The sequence below is a fragment of the Zingiber officinale genome, chromosome 4A (genome assembly GCF_018446385.1).
Source record: "Zingiber officinale cultivar Zhangliang chromosome 4A, Zo_v1.1, whole genome shotgun sequence".
Taxonomy (NCBI): domain Eukaryota; kingdom Viridiplantae; phylum Streptophyta; class Magnoliopsida; order Zingiberales; family Zingiberaceae; genus Zingiber; species Zingiber officinale.
Window position 1 is genome coordinate 130,957,344 of NC_055992.1, and position 22,022 is coordinate 130,979,365.

Here is a 22,022-nt window from a genome sequence, read left to right on the forward strand (position 1 = left end):
CCGACCGATCCGATATTCGACATGCATAGATTATGTTCATACACAAGTCATCGTTGGTTTAGTATAACTTTAATCCTGGACTTGCACCCCACAGATGTACTTGAGATAGAATCTCTCCCCATATATATATTCAAAACTTAATATATTATAAACAATCATAATATCATGAAACTTTGAATGAATGACTAAACTCCTGTTATCTTCCTCATGCCCATCCTCATTTTCTATTCATATTTCCGACAAAAATTATACAATAAAAAATTTTAGGCATATAACTTGAATCCCACCTTAAATAAATAGTGAGTTGTAAATTGGAAAGAATCATTCTTTCATTGTCATTAGCCTCTTTAGCTTAACCGTCAAAAGAAAAATAAAAAAGATACACTATGAGATTGACGTACAAATTAGGAAACAAAGCATCCAGTCGGAAGGTTCGGTCGAGATCAGACGCATAACAATACTTCAGTCCGGCAATACTCTAAAAGTAAGAAACTGAAAAAGTATGTCATGGCAGCCGTTTAAATGAAACAACCATAATTTGTTGCGGTTCACATCAATCGCACTGCGGTTTTTTGTATTCTTTTTCACCGCCGTTTCTTTCTTTCTCATCCACTTTAATCGTGTAGACGCAGACAAACAAATTGCACTATTAGCCAAAGCGTGCGGGTCACAGCCACCGCTCCTTTCCTTTCCTTTCCTTTGTTTTCTCTTCTCTGCACAATCATGTTGTTGTCTACCCTCCTCTGCTTTTGTCGCCCTGCCTTGAGCCGCCGGACCCGCAGCGAATTTCCGATTCTCGATCTAATAATTGGACCGGGTCACTTCACTTGGACCACCAACCAGTCTGTTTGACTCATCCATCACTTTAGAGAAAACGACCACGAAATTGATTAGGCAGATACTAATCCGGTTCAATTTCTTACCCGAACCGGATTAGGGTCCTAATGGCTGGTCCATAGGCCATCGTTTAAAAAAATTAAATATGTCTTTTAAATTTTTTACAATTGCACCATTATAAATTATCGAAAATTTGTCTCTATGATTTAGAAATTTAATTCGATATATTAATTCTCGCACAGTTAGGATTCTTAATGAAGAAAAATATTAATTCATTGCTTTATTATTTTCCGACCACTCACTTGCGTTTCCCGTGCAGGCTGTGTTTACTTGCACGAAAGGTAGGCATGAGCCAGGAGGGAGAGACCTTACCTTATCACGATTCTGAACTCGTGGTCAACCATTTTCCGGTCCGGTCCGGTCCAGGAGGGGCTCGCTGTGCGTCGATCTGATAAAATGAATGAACCGGGCCAACTCGTGGAGGAGAGGAGTACCTTCCTCGCTCTGGTGCGTTTTCATTTCCCCGCAGACGGCTGCCCTCCTTCTATAAATTGCGCCGGGCTGCGCCGCTCCTCTCTTCTTCCTCCCCTGCTCTCGAGTTGCTTCTGTTCTCGGTGGTTCCATTCGGTGCTTGGTTCTGTTCTTGAATGGCTTGCCGATGCGTCGTCATCCAGCAGGTGGACGAGGGAGGGGAGGAGGCGAAGGCAAATGGTAGGGTTTCGCTGGGAGGATGCCACCGGGAGACTATCTTCCCCATGTATGCAGTGGGAAGATCCAAGTCGAATTCTATCTCCCGGACGATTCTCGATGTTGCTGGCGACCCCATCTGGGACTCTATTAGATCCGATGCCCGATTCGAGGTTGTCGTCCAGTACTTCCCCTAGTCGTGTTCTGTACTAGAAAGCAGTGATTCGAAGTTAACAGTGTTTTAGTGTACCAGTACTATCACTCGTTTTTGCGCTTTGTTGGGAAGAATTGGTTTTGGGGTGGTGACGTTTCGTAAATTTGTGTTTCCTTGCTCTGTTCGTTCCTCGTAATATTTTTATGATTCCTCTAGCTTCTGGTTGATACCTCACACTATTTTTGTGTGCGTCTATGTAAACATATTTGTACTTCTATTTATACCCATTTGTACGCATAACGTGAGTGTTTTCTTTTTAGTTGCTGTACTCTCAATTTTTTTTTTTTTTGCAGGCGGATAAGGAGCAAATTTTGAGCAGCTTCTTATACGCTAGTGTCTTATCTCATGATTGCTTAGAGCGTGCATTGGGGTTTGTTCTATCAAATAGACTTCAGAATGCAACACTTTTGGCTACACAATTAATGGATATCTTTTATGATGTTATGAAGAATGATCGAGTTATTCAACGCTCAATTCGCCTAGATGCTCAGGTGACTGACTTTGTCATTTTGCTTGCCGGTTGCCTTGGAATTGTTTTTCCATTAGTAAGTTGCACTATTTTCTCATGCAGGCATTCAAGGACAGAGATCCTGCTTGTGCATCATATAGTTGGGCAATATTGTACCTTAAGGTGCAATTTTATTATAGTTGATAGCTGAAAATATAAGAAACATAGCTACCTTAAGTGTGACTTTGCTATGATGTTTTTGCATTTGTTTGGAGTGGATAGGCAAACATAGAAATATCTAAGGTTATTGATCTAATTTATCATAGTTTTCATGAACTTTTTGTAGTTATGTTAGTTTGGTGTGGGGTGTTTCTTTTTCAGGGTTACCATTCTTTGCAATCATATCGAATAGCACATGCTCTATGGAATCAAGGGCGTAAAATCTTGGCCTTGGCATTACAAAGTCGAATTAGTGAGGTGAGTTGATGTGATTCTATTAGCTATGCCCTCTTATGTGCATTAATGATAGCCAAGAAATATAGTTTGCCTTTCTAAGTTTATTTTCATGTATTGTGATCTTTCTCTAGGTTTTTGCTGTGGATATACATCCAGGTACTTGTTAATTTTAAAGTTATACCACAGAAGCCTTTTTTTGTTATTGTTGTTTACACTAGAACCATTTGGTATCAAAGTGAAACATAGCCTAGTGATTAAATATTCTCTACTGTTTGTATGCATTAGTACCATTTCGTGTAAGTGTGCTCCTGCTTTACTAATTTTGATGTTGTAGTAGAGAACTTGGATATCTTATTCTATCAACAAATAGAAATATGACCCTCTATTTATAGCTTATACAATGACTAATTAATCTAAAAATTAGGTAATTGAACTGGGTAATGTAATGACCGTGTAATTTGAATGAACTAATAAAATAAATAGAGGCTCACATTAAGGTTATTGTAAGACATTGGTTAATGGCAGATGATAACAGAATTTTTTTTCATTTTCTTGTTAAGTGCTATGGTGGAACTTAATATCATATGAAATACTATTCTGTCAACATGTTTGATGATCTGTGCCTGGCACTAATTGGCATAGGCTGCTGCATAACAGTCAACTGTTGCCATCACTTCTTTTTACTTCATTTACATACAAAGAATTGGCCATATAGTTGAAATTCATTTCCTATTTTTTCTTAACATTCTAACCCTTCATCAATCTGTGTTTCTTTTTTTCAGCTGCAAGGATTGGCGAAGGAATACTATTGGATCACGGAACAGGTCTAGTCATTGGGGAAACTGCAGTTGTTGGAAACTGGGTTTCTCTGATGCAGGCAAGCATTCAACTCTGCTTTTCCATTAGCATATAACAACAATCCACACACGGACCATCTACTTTAGATATAGATGTGAATGATATCTTTTCTACTTGTATTGCTCATTCTAGATAAACTGGCATATATTTGGATTGTCTTATCACCATGCAAAAGTTGTATTCAGGAGAAAAATTTAGGGAAGATATTCTTTGCAACTCTAAATTGTCTTTGGTGACAGAAGTGAAAAGTCTTTCTTATCTTGTTCATTCTAGTCATTGTGTTCATTGTGCTAATAGTCAGACTTTTCTTCTTGTTAGCATGCTCTTTATTTGTAATTTTCTGGTTTGAACATCTAAGTTGTATTCAGGAGAAAAATTTAGGGAAGATATTCTTTTCAACTAATCTTTGGCGACAAAAGTGAAAAGTTTTTCTTATCTTGTTCATTCTAGTCATTGTGTTCATTCAACTTAATTGTGCCAATAGTCAGAGATTTCTTCTTGTTAGCATGCTCTTTATTTGTAATTTTCTTGTTTGAACATCTAGTTCTGATCCTGTTGGTACACTAACTTTTTCCATATGGGAAACATTACAGTGATCTGGCTTATCTGAACTACTTTTGATTGTTTGAATGAGCTAAGACTTATTGAAATTTTTTTGTGCCTAAGTGGTTTGGACATGGTTCTGCCTTCAATCTTTAGGTAGCTTAAGTCTTTGAGTGGCATCAAGTTATATTTGATTAGGAGCAAAAGTATATGGTGTTTATAATGCCATGAGATTGCAACTGAGCAAGGAAAAGTAGAACATGGAAATGAGATTACGTAATTAGTTGATTGTGAACTTGTGAAGCAAAGGGATATTCTTCAGGATAATTAGGTTACTAAAGGTCCTCTAACATGCAAAAGATAAAAAGAATTGCTGGAAATTGCACTTGTCGTGTGAGTCACTGGTTAGGACCTTTATCAAGATGCTTTTTTCCTTCCATATGGCTCAAATATGTGAATATGATTTAGGTGGATGAGAGGGACTTCACAAATGCTTGTTAATGGCATGAAACTTATTAGCAAGGGTGGATGAAATACATTCATTTGGAAAAAGTATTACAATAACAATTTTGATGTTGCATAGGGTGATCATTAGCCAGCATCAATGCATTTAGTAAATGATAGAGTTCTAAAGTAAGATGAATTGTGTGTTTGGTACATAATTCATAATTTGTTGTTGATCTAGTAAATGACAGAGTTCTTAAAGTAAGCTGAATTGAGTGTTTTTCAAATCTATGGTTTATTCTAATATTTTTTATCAATTAATATTCTGTTTTTGCTTTCAAGTAGCATGCACAACTCCTTATTTTTCTTCTTCCCAGAAGACAAGCTCTATGTGTATTGAAGGATGGCAAGTTTTATTGTTTCTTGTTTTCTACAGGGTGTTACATTAGGAGGAACTGGTAAAGAAGTTGGAGATCGTCATCCCAAAATTGCTCAAGGTGCTCTAATTGGAGCTAGTGCAACAATTCTTGGTAATATTGTGGTTGGTGAAGGTGCTATGATCGCTGCAGGTTCCCTTGTCTTGAAGAACGTACCTCCACACAGGTTGGTTAGTCCATCTTTGATTTGATTAGAAAATGTTAAACTATATACATCATTTTTCTTTTCCTTGTTGAGAGTATCATCAATTTCTTTTAAAGCAATTTAAGTAAATTGTGATTATGTTCATGCATAAGGAGAGCTCAATATAACTCCAACATAACACAATCTATGTACTTATATAATTTTGTTTCCTTTATAATTGTATACAGAAAGTTGAAATGAATGTTGATACTTATAAAGTTGCCTTCTATATGGTTATATCTATACGATTGAATGAAATGGATCTAACACATTGGCTAGAGGGGGAGCCGGTGAATAGACAGAATTCTAATACACAATTCTCGCAAAACAAGTCAATAAAATTGATAGTTTTTGGATGGTGTGCACGTCAAGAGTGTTAATGCATAATGGAAATAAAATATATAAAAAAACACTGGCTAACAAGTAGATTTAACATTATTCTGAGACCTAGTCTTAATCCGTAAAAAAAACACTTGCTAACAAGTAGATTTAATATTATTCTAAGACCCACTCTTAATACTGACCTATGACTCGTTAGGTGAGTCACCTTCAAAATGTTTCACTATAATGACTCTTCATTTGGGTTAAGTCTCTTACAATTCCAACTATGGAATGGATATAATAAATAACTCCTCTTGAAGACAATGTATATGTAAACCTAAGTTTAGAGAGATTACTGCTTAAACCTTCAACCTTGTCCAAGGTCTTGGAGATCTTTGTGCATTGTAGGTACTTGTTCAAAGGAGTTTCATAAATGTTTTTGCAGGACCTTACAAGCCCAAAACTTCAAAGAGATTTTAAGCAAGACTTCAACATATACATTTTGTTCACCTCCAGTTAATTAATTGGACACTAGTGGTTGTTGAACAATCAACGACTATATAGCCTGTCAACTGAAAGACTTTCCAATCAACTGAAAGCTTGAATAGGAAGCTTTTGTTCACTAAACGCTCAGTCAACTCTTTGGTCAACGACTACAGTGCTCCAATTCATTGGAATTAACATGCCAATCAGCTGAATCTTGTTGATGATCCTCCTTCACTCAACTTACCTCCTCATATGCCTAGAAAAGTCCTAGGACAATCTAAGTCAGACTATGACTCGGCACCAACTTTCCTCCAGTCAAAGATTCAAACCAAACCACTGGATAGGTAGCCATACCCCACCTAGCTAAATGCCATTCCTAGGATGTTGTTCAAATGCACAAACCCCAAGATCACATTTCACTTACGTAATCTGTCATGCTTTCATTTCTCTAGAACTTCAGCCTTGTCAAATGCTCCTTGCCCTAGAGTTCACCTTGTGATTAATTGGATGCGCCAAGTTTCCCAAACTTGCTCAATGTGTTTTTATTCTCTTCACTTTGAGTTCACTTCATTCTAGGCCACCCTAGAGTCCACCTCGCATCAGACCTCCATGTGTATTATGACAAATCCTAGCACACTTTATGTAGACATTGTACACAAAGGTAATCTAACTTGCTTTGCCAAACACTTGGCACCAATGACCTCTTTGCTAGAAAATACTATGGACATTGGAATTGCCAAGTTCTCATATACCGTGTCTTGTGCAATAGACTGCTATAAGGGCTGAGTCTTGGTGTCATATTAAGGTGCTTCTTTTTACCTTTGTGACTGAGTTTGAAGACTATAGAGCCACTGTTTTGGGAGGTAAATCCGGAAACATTACTACTATCCATAAGCCTATACCCTACATTTTTGGTGATATGCTTATTATATTATAGAATTTTATGTAATTGTTACACTGGCAGTTGTACTATACTGCGTTTCAAGGTAGTAATTGATTGCTAAATTGTAGGTGTTTTAGGACCACCCTGATCAGAAGCTACGGTTTCAAATATAATCCAGTTAGTTGGGTGGATAGAATGATGCTTTTCAACAGAATGATGTTCATTAGTTGTTAAAGCTGGATGTAGTATCCATAAAATTGTTGTTTGGCAGTGATAAATCATCTGAACAAGTACATCAAAGATGTCTTTCTAGAGGAGGCTATAGCAGTTGTGTTGTGCTGTAGTAATCTATAGTCATTAGTTTTTTAAATATTTAAGCGCATAGTACTCAGCCTATCAAAAAAATTAAGACAAACCTTATTTCAGTATGTAGCATACTTCTAGTGAACATTATGTTCCAAATAATTTTTTAGTGCCATGATATATAATCAGCTATTTGTGTATCAATTATTTTTGAATCCTAGTTGTAAGTTCAATGTGATTCTAACACTCGTACTTTTTATTTTCACTATCTGAAGCATGGCTGTGGGGAATCCAGCTAAAATTATTGGGTACATTGAAGATAAGGACCCATCTCTGACAATGAAGCACGGTATCAATATGACATGAAAAGAAAAACTTTCATGATTACAAGAATTTTGATCCCAAGCTTCCTTCCTAACAATTCTGATATTTTATCCAAATGCAGATGCCGGCAAAGATTACTTTGAACATGTAGCTGTTGGTTCTACTGATGGATCAAATTATGGTAAATTTTCTACTCTGAGCTGTTTGAGTGCTTTTCTGTTGGTGCTTTGTTAGAATAAGTCAAGAACTAAGTATCAAATTTACAAAGAGTGATAACTCAAAGAGAACACCATTGTGTCCTAATAATTTAATGCCACATGAATCTCTTTTTGGAATTGCTTTTGGATCAATAGAAGAAATATCCTGGTAGACTAGGTAATTATTACATAAATTTACCCTCTCTAGAACCATTTTAGTGGTTACATTGAAACACACAATCATGCCACTGAATTTATATTCCTAGATGAATTGATCAAACATTCTGGTCTTATCCACTGGTTAAAATTTAACCAATATATCTTCTGTTTTGGCTGTATCACTTATACATATGGTTTCTTTTTTGTGTTATGCACAACCTTTTATGAGTTTCTCTGCAACTCAATAAATTCTTATTATTGGATTACTTCTTCACATGTGAACAATCAGACTTATTACTCCTTTGCTTGTCCAAAATTATTCATGTTACTTTCTCTATGATATCGGGTTGAAGGTTCATGACGTTATTATTGTTGTCATCATCCTCATGATCATATCAAGTCATATTTGTTCCATAAGATGATTTTTATTAAACAATTAATAGAACTATGAAAAAACTTACACTAGTTATCAAATTAATTAATATAGCTAGATAATTATCGTCGTCTTTGAACATGCTCAGGCCATCTTAACTTATTGTCCACATTTTATCATCTGTTCGAGCTACTGCTCCAAGAAACTTTATAGATATTAGCATTCAGTAGGTATGCATTGGCACAAGTGAAACTTAGCACTCTTGTGAGCTGAAACCAAAACCAGGTTGGCACAAGTGAACTATCCATGTTAAGCATGCCCCGCCTGTAACTTGCCTAGTATGTCTAGTGTTACTGGTCCCAGTCCTGACCCATTATCGACCTAGACAACTTCAGTTTTGCATGCATTAAGGTCACATTAGCAGAACAGCAAGGACAGGAGTAAAAGGCTTCTTCCTTCGCCGCTGCTCTCACCCTCATGCAGAAGTCATGAGTCAACAGACCCAGGCACGATCACCCTCTATTGTCATTTGTCACTCAACTCCATCTTGCTTAGCCAAATGAGCATGTTCATGGCTAAATCAAAGACTTGCAGCCAAACATCTTAATTAAATTTGACCTGAAAATGTCTTGCTTGGTTTCCTAATCCACAGGAATCCACTGTTCAGGAAAAAAAAAGCTGAATTGAAGCAACGTAGTCAGATCAATCTTCCGATCACGTGAGATCATAGAGTGCATCTGGCTTATCTTGGCAAGCAAAGTTTGGCGTCGTTTGTCGAAGGTGTTTACTCCAGAAGAAGCAACGAGGAGCACTAACTTGTTCTTTTGGGATCTCTGCAATGAAAACATTACAAGTCCACAAGAACAAAGTATGTTCACTAGGCTAAAATGTAATTAACTGTACTTGGGATGCATATTATCTAGTTGTACTAGTAACTCAAGTTAATATGCATTCATTGTGGCAATGCATTCAAGACATATATATATATATATAGCTTGTAGATGGTAACAAATACGCCTGTAGTTTCAGATTCATATTTAAGCAGGATACTGTTAAGTTCGTGCAAGATCCACTTCATCAAATGCTAAAGGTTTTTTCTTTTTCCCCGTGTTGGTTTTGAGGATTTAAGTTTCCGCGCTCTCTCTCATTTTATTGTTTTTTTTTCACTGCTTGATTTTGCTTGCCATTGTATCAGCCCATATAATAAAGTAACAAACACGATGGTGCAGCCTTTTGCGCAGCAGTTCTCGTCCTCGTGCCGTGACACTCATACGTCATGAATCTTGTATGGGAATTTAACTCTTGCTATTAGGGAGAAATGCTCTGCTTTTTGCCCCCATACATGCCTTGGGGGATGATAAAAACATATCAAATCTTATTGTTGAGGTGTTTGGATAATTCCCCTAAATTTGAAAAATTAACTAACGATTTTTCTAAATTTTATCAGATTTAAAAAAGTTGATTATTTTTTATATTTTATTTCATATCGTTTAATTTTTTTAATATATATCTATTGTAATATATATATTTTTATTTTAAATATAATCGTTGTTATTTTTTTTGACTTTCTATTGTAAAAAACATGACATTAATTAAAGCATAAGATTAAGCCTGATCCAAATGTTAAATTTTCATTAAAACCTGATCCAAAATACTTTTCATTATTATTATTTTACTCTCATATTTTAATTATTTTTTTAAATAACCTCTTTAATTCCATCATCATTATTTTACAGTTTATATTTTTCATAAATTTCTGAAGGTATCTCTTATAATTTACTATTATTATTTACGTTTAAGTATTATTCATTAATTTTTGTATTTACGCGGACAATCTAATTAATAATAGAGGACACATCAAGACATTGACAACATACAACATAATAATAACAAAACTACAAACAAATACGTCCAAAGTTGGGTCGTTGATATGAAATCATAACGGGCCGGGCCGTAGACTGTAACCCGATCGGCGCTCTGGGATTTCCCGCATAGAGTCTCCTCTGCTAGCGAAAAGCCCTTTCGAGTCCTTTCCAGAATCGGCGGTGGCTTTGAGACCGCAGGAGCCAGGAAGGAAAGGATCCAGAAAAGGGAGGCGTGGTCGATCCGTTTATTTTCTGCCCCATTTCAAGAAGAACAGGGGAAGGAAGAAGACATCGATCCGTTTGCCGGCTTCGAGATAAGGTTCGATCAGATCACCCTATTTCTGTTCTCGTTTTTTTTTTTTTTTTTTTTGTAGACATGGATATATTTTTCTTTGTTTCAATCGTTGCTATTAGAAATGATAATATTTTTGCATCGGATTCTATTCGTTTTTTTCAATCATTTCTCTAATTTTGTTGTTTCTCCTAGAAAAAGTGAGCTTTTGCGAGATGTTAGAGCCTGTTATTCTCCTCGTTTGTTCCTACGTTTTTTTCCAGTCCTGTTTGGATCTGAAATGGAAAAACTATTCCGAGAACTTGATGTCATTGGCTATTCTCACACATTCCTCTAAGAAAGCTCGAACTTTTAAGTTTGTGTTGTTTATCTAAACGTTGTTTAATTTATTATACCTACCCGTTTGCGTCTCAGCTTTCCCAAATTTTTGTTTGGATTTATTGAATGGAGATTTATACATGAAATTCTGCGCCGTTTTCTTTTCTCGTCTATATCATACAAGATAAAAAAATAATAATCAAATTTTCTTCTTTCCCCCTTGATTCGAGGGAATGGGAACAGTCCTTTTCTCAAGTAGCAGTTTTGAAAAAAAAGAAATTGCATTGGTATTTAATCTCGTATTTGCTTTAACAAGTATTATATAAGGTATTATTTGTGTACGAAAATGGAGTTTTGGTATTATGAAATTTGGAAGTTCAAAAACGTAAGTTATGGGTTATTGCAAGTTGGAACTATGTTGGATGGTTTGATAAGCGTGATGATATAGTAGATTTCGTCCATCTTTGGCACTTGTACACCGAAAAGAAAAATGAAAGTTTATGTGCATCCATGCGCATAACTCCACTATGATGGTTTGCCCACCGCTTGTGATATTTATTGTCGTTTAATATGAATGATATTCTTGCTTGGAAATCATTATTTAGTTTTTTTTAAGATTGCAGTAGGTGTACTATAGCTCCATGTGTTCTTGCTCTAATACATGTATATACTGTCATTTTCCCCCTCAAGTAGTCACAAGAAAGTCATTAATGGACTTGAATTAACATTTTACTTTAACTAATTTCACACTCCATCACATGGTTATGATTTTTATGCATGTTTATATTCAACAGGATGGCTACTGATCAAAGCAAGTGTTCGACCTCAGGAATTGGTGAATCTTCAGATTCAACTATACAGATTAATGTCAAGTCACTGGATTCCCAGATCTATACATTTTCTTTAAACAGAGATGTAAGGCTACTATAGATGTTTCAAGTAATTTCTTATGAGTTTGCTTAGCCTTCTGATGTGCTTATGGAGGTGCAACTAGTTTACTATAAGATGTTAGCAATCTGTTTTTTCCTTATTTTGGTGGTGTAACTTGGTTTTTGTATAACAAAATCTTTTATAATTTATGGGTGTTGTTTCTCTATGCGTATGGTGGCGTTGGGTGCTAGGTAATCTTGTAGTAGGATATTCTAATTTTGCAAGTTGAAGTTGTGATTCCATTTTTTGTTATGTTTTTCTTAGCTAACTCATGGGAATCTGGTCTATTGTAGACTAGTTGGTAATTTGGAATATATCCCTCTTGCTAGGGTTGCAATAAAATTATAGGACAAAACCACTCCTACTTAAATAAAACATCTGATTACATTAATAATGCCTAAGCCTCATTGTAGTGTTTAATAATTGCTTCGTACTAAACATTTACTACTTCATATTATGTATTGATTTTATTAATTGAAGATAAGCTATTACTATTTATGGTATATGATTATCATATAAATTATTGCAATATGATTATTTTGTTCTCATTGAATACAAAAAAAAAGACTATTCATCCATTTTGAATATCTTATATTTATATGCTGGACAAACATATTATCAATGGCACTAATTTAGCTTTCTTTATCTTCAAAAATTTTTCTAGACACCTATTCCTTCACTAAAGGAAAAGGTAGCAAGTGCTTCAGGTATTCCAGTAGAGCAGCAACGGTTGATATTTAGGGGGAAGGTCTTAAAGGATGATCACCTTCTTTCTGATTACCGTATCCTTTATTTCTTGTTTCTAGTTAGGTATGCTTTGTTAGCTAGCAATAATTAAATTTCATGAACAATATGTTTAAATTTTAGTTTGAAATCATGATATCCACAAGGATATGATAGATTGTTTATTCCTCTTTCTGATTTCATCCTTGTCATTACTAACCTATTACTGAAATTAAAATTACGTAGAATGGTACATAATGTGTAAGATTTTTTTGCAAATAGAAATGAAGTAGTATTCATATTTAAATATTGCCCTTTTACAATTTAGTTTTTTCGCTTCTTTTCAGTTAAATCTGACAACACCTTCTGTAGTTTATGAACCTAAATTAAATGGACGTAATTGAAATTTGATTTTTCTGCAGTATGTAACCGTGTCTATTGGGATCTATGGAGTAAAGATCAGTATTGTGAGACGCAATATGTGAAGTAACTTATATATCTAGAGAAAATTTTGTATGTAAATGGAATCTTTATGCAATCTTGATTTGATTTTAAAGCTACGTTTCTTGTAATCTGATTATTGTATTAGATCTCAGGTCAAGTAGAAGTTGAAGTTTCTTGCCTTTTCTTTAACTTTTAACTCTTAAGTTATATGATTTGTATACACAAATACAAGTCATATAACATGGTTACACTGGTGTAACATAAAATTTTCATCATTCAATCAATCTAAAAGAAATTCAATCTTATAAAGTTACAGCAATGTGAAATTAAAAAATAATACTGTAAATCAATCTAAAAAAGTTCAATGACATAAAATTTTCATTAGTCAGTCAATAAAAAAGAAATTCAAACATATATAGTTACAATAATGTGTCATCAAAGAAAAATAATACTGTGAATCAATCTTAAAAAGTTCCATCAGATAATCAAATGTTTTTGTCCATAAAATTTAATATGATGTTATAACGGAAGCACAGTTAGTAATAGGACACTGGAAGTTTAAATTTAAAGGACAAGATAATAGCTTCATAAAGACTTAGATGTCCAATTTCCTTCTTTATTTATTTATTTATTTTTGCCTTGCTATGAAACCTGGAGAATGGAAGAACAACCAAGGTAGAACTTACTACAAAATACATGAATATAGAAGGCCAGCCAAAAGTTATATAAGTTAACAAGAGATATAATATGTTACTGCAAGGGCCGTCTTTTGTGCCCCATACCTAGGGCTTAAGCATGGGTCTTAGCACCTTTCCTGAAAGGTGGTTCACCGTAATTGCTACTGAAGATACCTTGGTTGTGGCACCAAGCACTGTGTGAAGTGGTGCATTTTCAAAACGCTGGATTTACTATATTTGTTCACAAAGGACATGCAAACTTGTACCTTCACAATCATACAGATCTGGAAGATGGACACACACTACATTTGGTTGCTAGACCAGTTGAGGCTCAAACTCAATCTGGGACTGTTTCTGGAGGTCAATCTCACAATAATGACCAAGGTAAGTCTAGATTATTTATTTCTATTGTGGTCTTCAGATACTCATTCTCTTTAGTATGTTACTAAGCTTTTATTATCAATTTGTCAATGCCTTACTAAGGATAGATATCAAGTAATGTTTTCTTGTTTGCATTTAAAACGTTTAAATTCCAATGATAGCTGTTCCTACTTGATTATGATTTCTTGCTAGTTCTCGTATTTGTAGCTCTATAATTTTATAACACGGTGTTAAATTTAATCATTCAGCACTGACCTAGTTGTCTTGATTTTACTGGATTAGCTATTACTTGTAAGAATGGACTATTGCAATCTTGCTGCTTCTTTTTTTCTTACTGTTTACACATTTACCTTAATGCAAAGTTAAAATTTCCCCAATTTGATGAATATTTAAACTAGATTAGGTTATCTGATTATGTGAGCTTCAGACTTTTGTTGACATTAATCTGTGATAAGATTTTTCATAGTCAAGGTCGTCAGCGGTTGTGGAAGTGAAGTCTCAAATAGGTGTTGTAGATGATAAATTGAGAGAAAATAGATTGAGATGGTATGAACGTGTTTGAAGGCAACCAATAGATCTTATAATTAGAAAGGATAATGCAATTAGAGTGAAAGCTAGGGAGGGAATCCAATGACACAAGTTCATGTAACAAAAAATTATTTAATTGATTTGTACATTTCTAGTAATTTGGTACCAATTGTCATCCTTAAACTTATCTATCAATGTGATATCTATTTTTGCTGATGTCTAGCAATTTGCCATTTCTTTTGGACAACTTAACTGCATTTTGTGCTGATGATAAATGTACTGTTAAAACTGTGGTTTGTGTCTGCGTCACTCAGTATAAGTGGTACGTATCAGTTTAGTTAAGTGGCACATGCCATCTAATTCCAGTAGTTTATTTCCATCTTGCATGTGCTAGCAATACAACTTGGATGTTCCTTGACAGGGTTGTATATCATAGAAAATTGTCAAACACATAGTAAAGGTCATTGGTCCTTGACTCCAACAATAAAAAAATATTGTTTTTTTTTTCATTCTAGCAACGCTGAGCGCTTTCATTTTAAAGACAACCTCGATGGCAGATATACAACTTCAACAATATCAATATTGAATTATTGAGATAAAGGTGTTCCTATGGGAATTGGATGGTTTGGCAAACATCATAAGCTGCCAGATTATGATGGCAATTTATTATGGTAAACAATATTATGAAATCATGATTCAATATGAAGCAAATTATAGACAAAAATTATTTCTTTTCAAGAGTTGGAACGTGGCAGTATGATTGATTGAATGGTCAAAAGTTAAATGTTTCACGTGTCAATATGAGTTGCATTGATACAATACAGTTTTGTGCCGGTGTGAACTTATATAGAAATAAGGATTCATCATATTGTGTCTTTGAACATTTCCATACCATCCTAATTTAATATATCTCATTTTATCTAATGGGATCCACCTAATTCCTCTTGGCTAGTAGTATTTTTATTCTACCTTTTTAGTGGTCTCACATAGTCATCTTAGTATTATCACCTCTGACACAAGTCAAGAATCTAGACTGACCATAGGCCTTTGTACTAGATTGCTTTGTTATAGTATGTGTATGCACTATGTAATTACAGTCTGTTCCAAGCATGAACACGTCCAACCAGGTTTTTGAATGTTGTCTTAGAAGTTAGAACCTCATGTTTGTGTGGGCAGTTTGGATGCCTCCAGTTAGCCATTGATCTGTTTCTACTGGATTTAGTATTTTGTAGTTTGCCAATGTATTTACTGTTAGGCTGATCCCATAGCATCATCAGATTTCTAATTAATCAAATAGCAAATATAACATTTGGATACAATTCTGTTATTATCCTTTCACTATGACTACAAAGAGATGAAATCTTCAATGCACATATGTTCTGATTCTTTCACTATCATCTATATTTTATTTCACTTATCCATTTGACGTTTTCTCTTTTTTGAAAAGTCACTAAAGACTTGTCTATATGCTAAATATACATTGTTATACAACTCTGTTGTCTAAGTAGTTGTATGATATAATTCTCATAAATTTGCAGGAACTGATTCTTCAACCAATTCACCTCCCAATAGGATTGGACAAGTTTCACATAGTGTTGTTCTAGGAACTGTTAATATTTCTGACCAAAGAGAAGGAATGGGCTTGTTACCTGATATTGGTCGGGTATTTTCCTTACTTCGGAAGTTGTATGACTTCACCTTTATGAATTTCTGTCTTTTGATCTCTTGTGGGTTTATCTACAATATGTTTTATCCTTTTTAAAGGTTGTTGGTGCAGTACTGCAATCTATAGGAGCTGGGATTTTATCTCCTGCTGGTGCTAACAACACCCCATCTGTTGCAGTAGTGAGCCTTTCTTTATATATTTCTTATTCTGACTAAATAAAAAGTAAAATAGCGGTTTTTATTGAAAGAATCAGGCAGCTCCTAGTAATAGCACAGGACATTCACAAGATGCTAGTGGCAGAGCTCAACAAAACAATCAAACACAGCCACCTGTTACGTTGGTCAATCAACCCTTTCAAGTGCAACTCGCTTCACCAGCAGCACTACAACCAAATATGGTTGAATTTTCACTCTGTTTAATCTTTTCTAAGCTTAGTTCTCTTATGCCTTCTTATTGACCCATTTTTCTGTGCTTTAGGTCATTCCTGATTCTTTGAGGACCTTATCAGATTATATCAACCGCATGGAGCTAATACTACAAAACAGTGGTGATTTCTTCTCCCATTAAAAATTTTTATTCAATGAAATATTATCTTACAAACAATTGAGAAATCTTCTCCATGAATATAATATTTGAAGGTTCTCAGTCATCTGCACCAAGCAATACACAGAATATTCCAAGGTCAGATAACACATCCTTGAATGGGAACAGAGTACCTACTCCTGACGTGTTGGGTTCAGTAATTGACCAAGCAAGAGTGCTTCTTAGCGGAAATACAGCAACTGCCTTTTCTGTATGTTCTTAGTTTTATTTTTAGAATATTTGAGTGCGATTTTTGTTTATTTATCTATGTGTTCCTTTATTGGAGTACTTTTTGCCACGGTATATTTGCTTAGATGATGGATCTTTATTTTTGTTCACTATCTGGTGCAATCAAATTCAGACATTGCTTCCCAGGGTTTCAATTTTTAGTAACATGTGTAATTTCATTTGTTTATGAAAACCTTTATTTTTTAAAGAAAAATATTACCTTGAAATTTTCAAATTTGCATTCTGCAACATCAAGAATATGAGCTGTTCAATAGTAGGGTAACTGAAATGGAAAAGCCTCAACAACTGTAAGCATCTAATGAAAAGATTTTTTTTAATAAAAAAAGTTTAGTTTTAGCGGTATTATGCTGAAGAGAATTGAAGAGATATTTATCAGAATGTTTACTTTCTATTTCTTTCATAAGTTGTTGTCATAATATGACATAGAATTGCCGTTGTTTCTCTATAGCATATGGCCGAGCGCTTGAGAAGAGAAGCTACTTCTGATCCATTGGTTCGTAGTCAGATACAAACTGAAGCCATGCATTTGGGTTTAGTCATGCAACATTTAGGTGCAATGCTTTTGGAGCTTGGTCGTACAACTATGATGCTGCGGACAGGATCATCTTCTGTATGCTACCTTTTAACATTCTAGAAATATAATCAGTATTCAGTAGTATCACAACCTTGTATTCGATGCAGGATGGTTCTTTCGTGAACTCTGGCCCAGCAGTTTATATATCTTCCACAGGACCAAATCCAATAATGGTTCAGGTTATTATACATTCTTTTTATTGCAGATGAATTGTTAATTTTAAGTAAGCAGGTTTGTCATATTTTTGTTGCAGCCTTCTCCTCCTCAATTGAGCTCTTTTTTCACTGGTGCTTCACCTTTGATTAGTGGACCTTCTAATATATTAAATGCTGGGGACTTATTGAGAAATATAAATGTACATGTACTCTCTGGTAAGAGATTTTTATTTTTGCTCACCTTCTCTCTCCTCTTTGGTTTATGCTAAATTTTAACCAACCAGGGACTTCATTAGCACCCAGTGTGTCATCTTCTGGTGCAAGGGAAAGTACAAGGGATCTTAACCATACTGGACGCCAAAATATGGAACAAGCAAATCAAACTAGCAATGCTTCAGGACCTTTGGGGAATGCTGCTCCAATGCGAGGAATGACAGCTAGAACAGTTGTTGCAGCTATTCCAGGACGTTCTCCCAGTGAACATTCTGGTTCTGGTCCTGTCCTTAGTGTTCTCTTTCCTGTACATGTGGGGTCACAACCATCGAACCCCACACCTTCCACGTCATCTCAAAATTCCCATCCTTCTATAATTAGTGGAACACAACCTGCTACAGCACAGACTGTTCAACATTCTTCTTCAGAATCTGCTATTGTTCCTCAAGTAGTGGCACAAGAACACACACAGACTGATCATTCTGGCACTGCACCAGATCAAACAAATGGATGTGCCCCTGCCAAAAGCATATTAGACACGGTCGGGCAGCAGTTAGTTACTGAAGGTAAAGTATATGAATAATATTGTTTCTCTTACATTCATTGTGTCTATGCTTATCATCATTTGTGTTAGCATACAAACAATATTGTTTCTCTTCCACTCAAGTGTCTATGCTTATCAACATTTGCTGGTTCTTCTCTCCCTTCTATTGTAGGTTCTTCATCAAGAAATAGTTGTGAGAATATTGTAAGTGATTGGACTGATAATAGCCTTGATTCTGCAAACAAGAATATTGAGACGCACGTTCCTGGGATTTCCACAGCAGCTGGAAAGCAGGTATGGCTATGATATCTTCTATCAGATGACATCTCATTTGGAGGTTTGATAGTATTGGGTTTACAACTATAGTGGATTTTTTCCTCCTATGTATTTGGACCTTCATTTTCAGTATTATCTTGCAGCATTCTTTGATTACTGGTGGGATGGGCGGGTCTGCATCCTCGAAACCTGTAAACACTTTGACTACTAAGGAAAAGTCCTCTGAGGACAAGATGAAGGCCATTGCACAAAGTAGCAAGTCTGGTGGGACTGATAGGACTACCCCTTTGGGGCTTGGATTGGGCGGTCTGCAACCCAAGGTGAGAAAACCTGGGTTACATGCATACCAGAGTTCACAACTTTCATGCATGATTTTCACCACCTTTTTCCCTGTGATAAGTTTTGCTTATGATTTATATTCTTATTGAAATCTTGTTCAGAAGCGGAGAAACGGAGCGAAGCCTATAGTTAAGGATGGAAAATCCCATGATTCATCATCCGTTAGTCAAAATCAAGAATCTATTTCTAGGGGCCAAGAGTTACTGAGATCAATTGTTTCCCATGTCTCCGATGGTAACCGAGACAGTATGAATAGTTCCTCTGGTCCATTTCCTTCTGCTGCCTTTAATCAGTTTGCACGTAGCATAAATTTTGTTGGGCAAGATTCAAGGGAACGAGTAAATGCTGGTGACTTGATGAGCCAGGTCCTTGGTAGCCCTGCTTTTAATAATTTTTTGACGAATTTTGGTGGAGTTCCATCAGTTAGTGTTAATGAATCTGAACCAGAGTCTCAAAGTTATAATACAATCAGACCAGACGAGAGGATACACAAAAGTGAATTGCAGGTACATGCTTGTTTGTTGAATTTGCTGATTGAATCATCCCAACAATTTTTCTAGTTTCATAATGCTAATGTTACATACAGATAAGTCTTTCTAGAATCAATGGTCTTAGATTCTATACTCTGTTCTACTTCCTATTGTTCTTCAGCCGTTTATGTATTTTGCTGATAATATTGTCAGTCTCAGATTGATCTTCATGAAGCACAACAAAAGATTGAACAGAACGACTCTCCTGGAAGTATTTTCCGTGCCATGCTGGAAAGTGCCGGTGGTCTTTATGGTGAAGATAACCATGAGGGTCTTCTTCAAGAACTCGGAGATGATGTAGAGCTCAGTAATGTATGCAGTCTATTTTTCATTAACTTTAAAGCTTAATGCGCTAAGCTAACTGCTCAATCATTAATTGATAGATTCAATAAAAATTGTTTGCATCAAACTATTGATTTGATTTCATTGGACATCTTCACAATCATCTAATAAATCATTATTTGACAATGGGTCTGAAATCAGTTGGTAAATTGTGTTGTCAGGAATATTCAGAGATATTGCATCGTCATATTCAGCAGAGGCTCACTAAGGAATCGGAATCAAAAGAGAAGTTTTAAGCTGGAAGTTTATCGTCGATACAGACCGAACATTAATTTGCGTAATATTAGCTGTTATTTTGGTACCTTTTTTCTCTAAAATTTATCAAGAACTACCGATTGTATTATTATAAATCTTTTATCAGATACAATTACGATTTTGTAGTATATCATGGAATTTGTTGAGCAGGTTTCAAGTTTTTTTTTTTTTTTTTTGAACAGCTCTACTGTATAGTGTTATGGTAGTCTTGTTATGTGATTCTACATGTCTAACTATGAGTCTATGAGTCTTTGTTGATGATCCAAAATTCCAAAATGATCCATTTTTAATTTGTATGTATTATCTTTAAATTTAGGTTTAAATATATGTTTTTGGAGTTTGATAAAATTTGGAGAAAAAATCTATCATATTCAAAAAAAAAAATTAATATTTTTCTTTTTTCATTTAGTATATTCATATTAAATCTATTATATAATAAAAAATGGACAACTAATTGTGAATACCAATAATAGTTTTTTTTTTAATTCAATAAATATTCAAACCTTTCTAATTTAAATAGGTAAAAAACGGTAAAATAATTTTTAAAAATGGGGGAAATTGCCAAAAATTCGCGCAGTTTAGTTGCTACGCCACAACCACCTGCACTTGCGCGGCAGCAGGAGGCGGCGTCGGCGGCGGAGGACAAAGGACGGTACGGCAAAGGGGGCATTCCCGATGTTCCGCCAGCCACCGATCCGCGCACTCCCGGTGGAACGCGTGGCGGCAACCGGGAAGCACCCGCGCCGCCTGCCCCTCCTCGATCTCTTCCAGGCAGACTGCGCACTCCTGCCCACGCGGTCCCACCCCCGCTCCGACGACGACGGCCGCGAGCTGATCCAGCTCCGCCGTCGACAGCCCCGCACCCGCCTTCCCTTCTGCTGCCATCGCCGCCGCCTCTGGTTGGTCTCCGAGCATCGCCGACCACATCAAGCAGACGTAGACCGTGAACATCATCCCAATCCCGAAGCAGACGAGGAAGAGCGTCGCGAACGCGAAGAACACCGCCCACATCTATTCTATTTTGATCGAAAACGGGATGGAGATCGAAGATGTGATCGCTTACTATTTATACCGTAATCGAACGGCCCTGAATTCACGGATGGAAAGGTGCGATACAGCTGACTTGCCTCGTATGGGACGAGTATGCGAAGCGTCGTCTGAGCGCGAATCCGTAGCCTCCATAACGTTACAGTAGTTCGATCCGTATACATCATATCTAGACCGTTGAAGGCTCTCCTGCGACGTAGTTACGGACGATGGGGATTCAATCAGATCGAATCGAACGACTGTAAAGGGACTTTTATAAGCAGTCCTACGAAGAGCGCTACAGCTTCGTCTGTGTCTAACTGGCGCAAGAGAAGAAGGAGGGCTTCACGAGCAACGCGGTGCGCGTAGTAGGGTCTCATCGATGACGTGGAAGCGAGCGATTGGCGAAAGGAGTGGGGGCGACTTGAGTGCGTCATGCGAGCTGGAGAACGGTAACGACGTCGCGTTTTCGTCGTCCAGCGTTTACGTGCCGAGTACTTTGAGACCACACGCGTCGCACGTGATGGGAGGCGAGAAAGTTTAGGTGATGTAATGCATGACGTCAGCGTTGAAAGAGTTCACCATTGTTCGGAATTATGCCGGATCAATTTGGGAAGTAGGTTTAGGGTTTAGAGTTAAAATTATAAATGTACAATAGATTAATAATTTGTATATTTGTATAACTAATATTATTATTTATAAAATTTTAAATTAATTAATAAATTAATTATTATTTTAATAATAACACTTAATAATATTTATATTTTTATATTATAAAATAAAAAAATTATAAAATAGATTGGAAGCCTTTGGATAAAAAATAGTAATTTATCAAATAAGACATCTAAGTTTCTGAATTAACCAAAAATTAATATGCTATTTTGGCATTTATCAAAGAATGTATCTTTTCAAGTGTATTTCTTGTTTTACCCTCCCGATAAATCTAACTTTTTCAATCA

At 35.8% G+C, this 22,022-nt stretch overlaps 3 protein-coding genes across 4 annotated transcripts; 2 read left to right on the forward strand and 1 right to left on the reverse strand.

Moving 5' to 3' along the window:
* The first annotated feature begins 1,316 nt into the window (after window positions 1-1,316).
* Window positions 1,317-9,248, forward strand: LOC121971231 (probable serine acetyltransferase 2). Of its 2 annotated transcripts, none has more exons than XM_042522390.1 (10): window positions 1,317-1,697; window positions 2,032-2,229; window positions 2,310-2,369; window positions 2,568-2,663; window positions 2,774-2,798; window positions 3,425-3,519; window positions 4,924-5,090; window positions 7,377-7,450; window positions 7,547-7,606; window positions 8,807-9,248. In XM_042522390.1, the coding sequence occupies exons 1-10, from the start codon at window positions 1,485-1,487 to the stop codon at window positions 8,839-8,841; spliced, it is 1,023 nt and encodes a 340-aa protein (XP_042378324.1). In that variant the 5' UTR covers window positions 1,317-1,484; the 3' UTR covers window positions 8,842-9,248. The 2 variants fall into 2 exon arrangements, with proteins under 2 accessions (XP_042378324.1, XP_042378325.1); XM_042522391.1 differs by having other exon boundaries at window positions 8,822-9,248.
* An 868-nt stretch (window positions 9,249-10,116) lies between these two features.
* On the forward strand, window positions 10,117-20,170 carry LOC121971232 (ubiquitin-like domain-containing protein CIP73). Its single transcript, XM_042522392.1, has 18 exons — window positions 10,117-10,338; window positions 11,424-11,544; window positions 12,224-12,341; window positions 13,653-13,787; window positions 15,851-15,975; window positions 16,077-16,157; window positions 16,226-16,375; window positions 16,456-16,525; window positions 16,617-16,771; window positions 17,258-17,419; window positions 17,491-17,562; window positions 17,637-17,754; window positions 17,823-18,317; window positions 18,468-18,589; window positions 18,715-18,891; window positions 19,012-19,416; window positions 19,594-19,752; window positions 19,944-20,170. The coding sequence occupies exons 2-18, from the start codon at window positions 11,425-11,427 to the stop codon at window positions 20,016-20,018; spliced, it is 2,739 nt and encodes a 912-aa protein (XP_042378326.1). The 5' UTR covers window positions 10,117-10,338; window position 11,424; the 3' UTR covers window positions 20,019-20,170.
* Window positions 20,171-20,622: 452 nt separating this feature from the next.
* On the reverse strand, window positions 20,623-21,048 carry LOC121972797 (E3 ubiquitin-protein ligase ATL23-like). The gene has a single exon (XM_042524427.1). The coding sequence runs from the start codon at window positions 21,046-21,048 to the stop codon at window positions 20,623-20,625; it is 426 nt and encodes a 141-aa protein (XP_042380361.1).
* Between the last annotated feature and the right edge of the window lie 974 nt (window positions 21,049-22,022).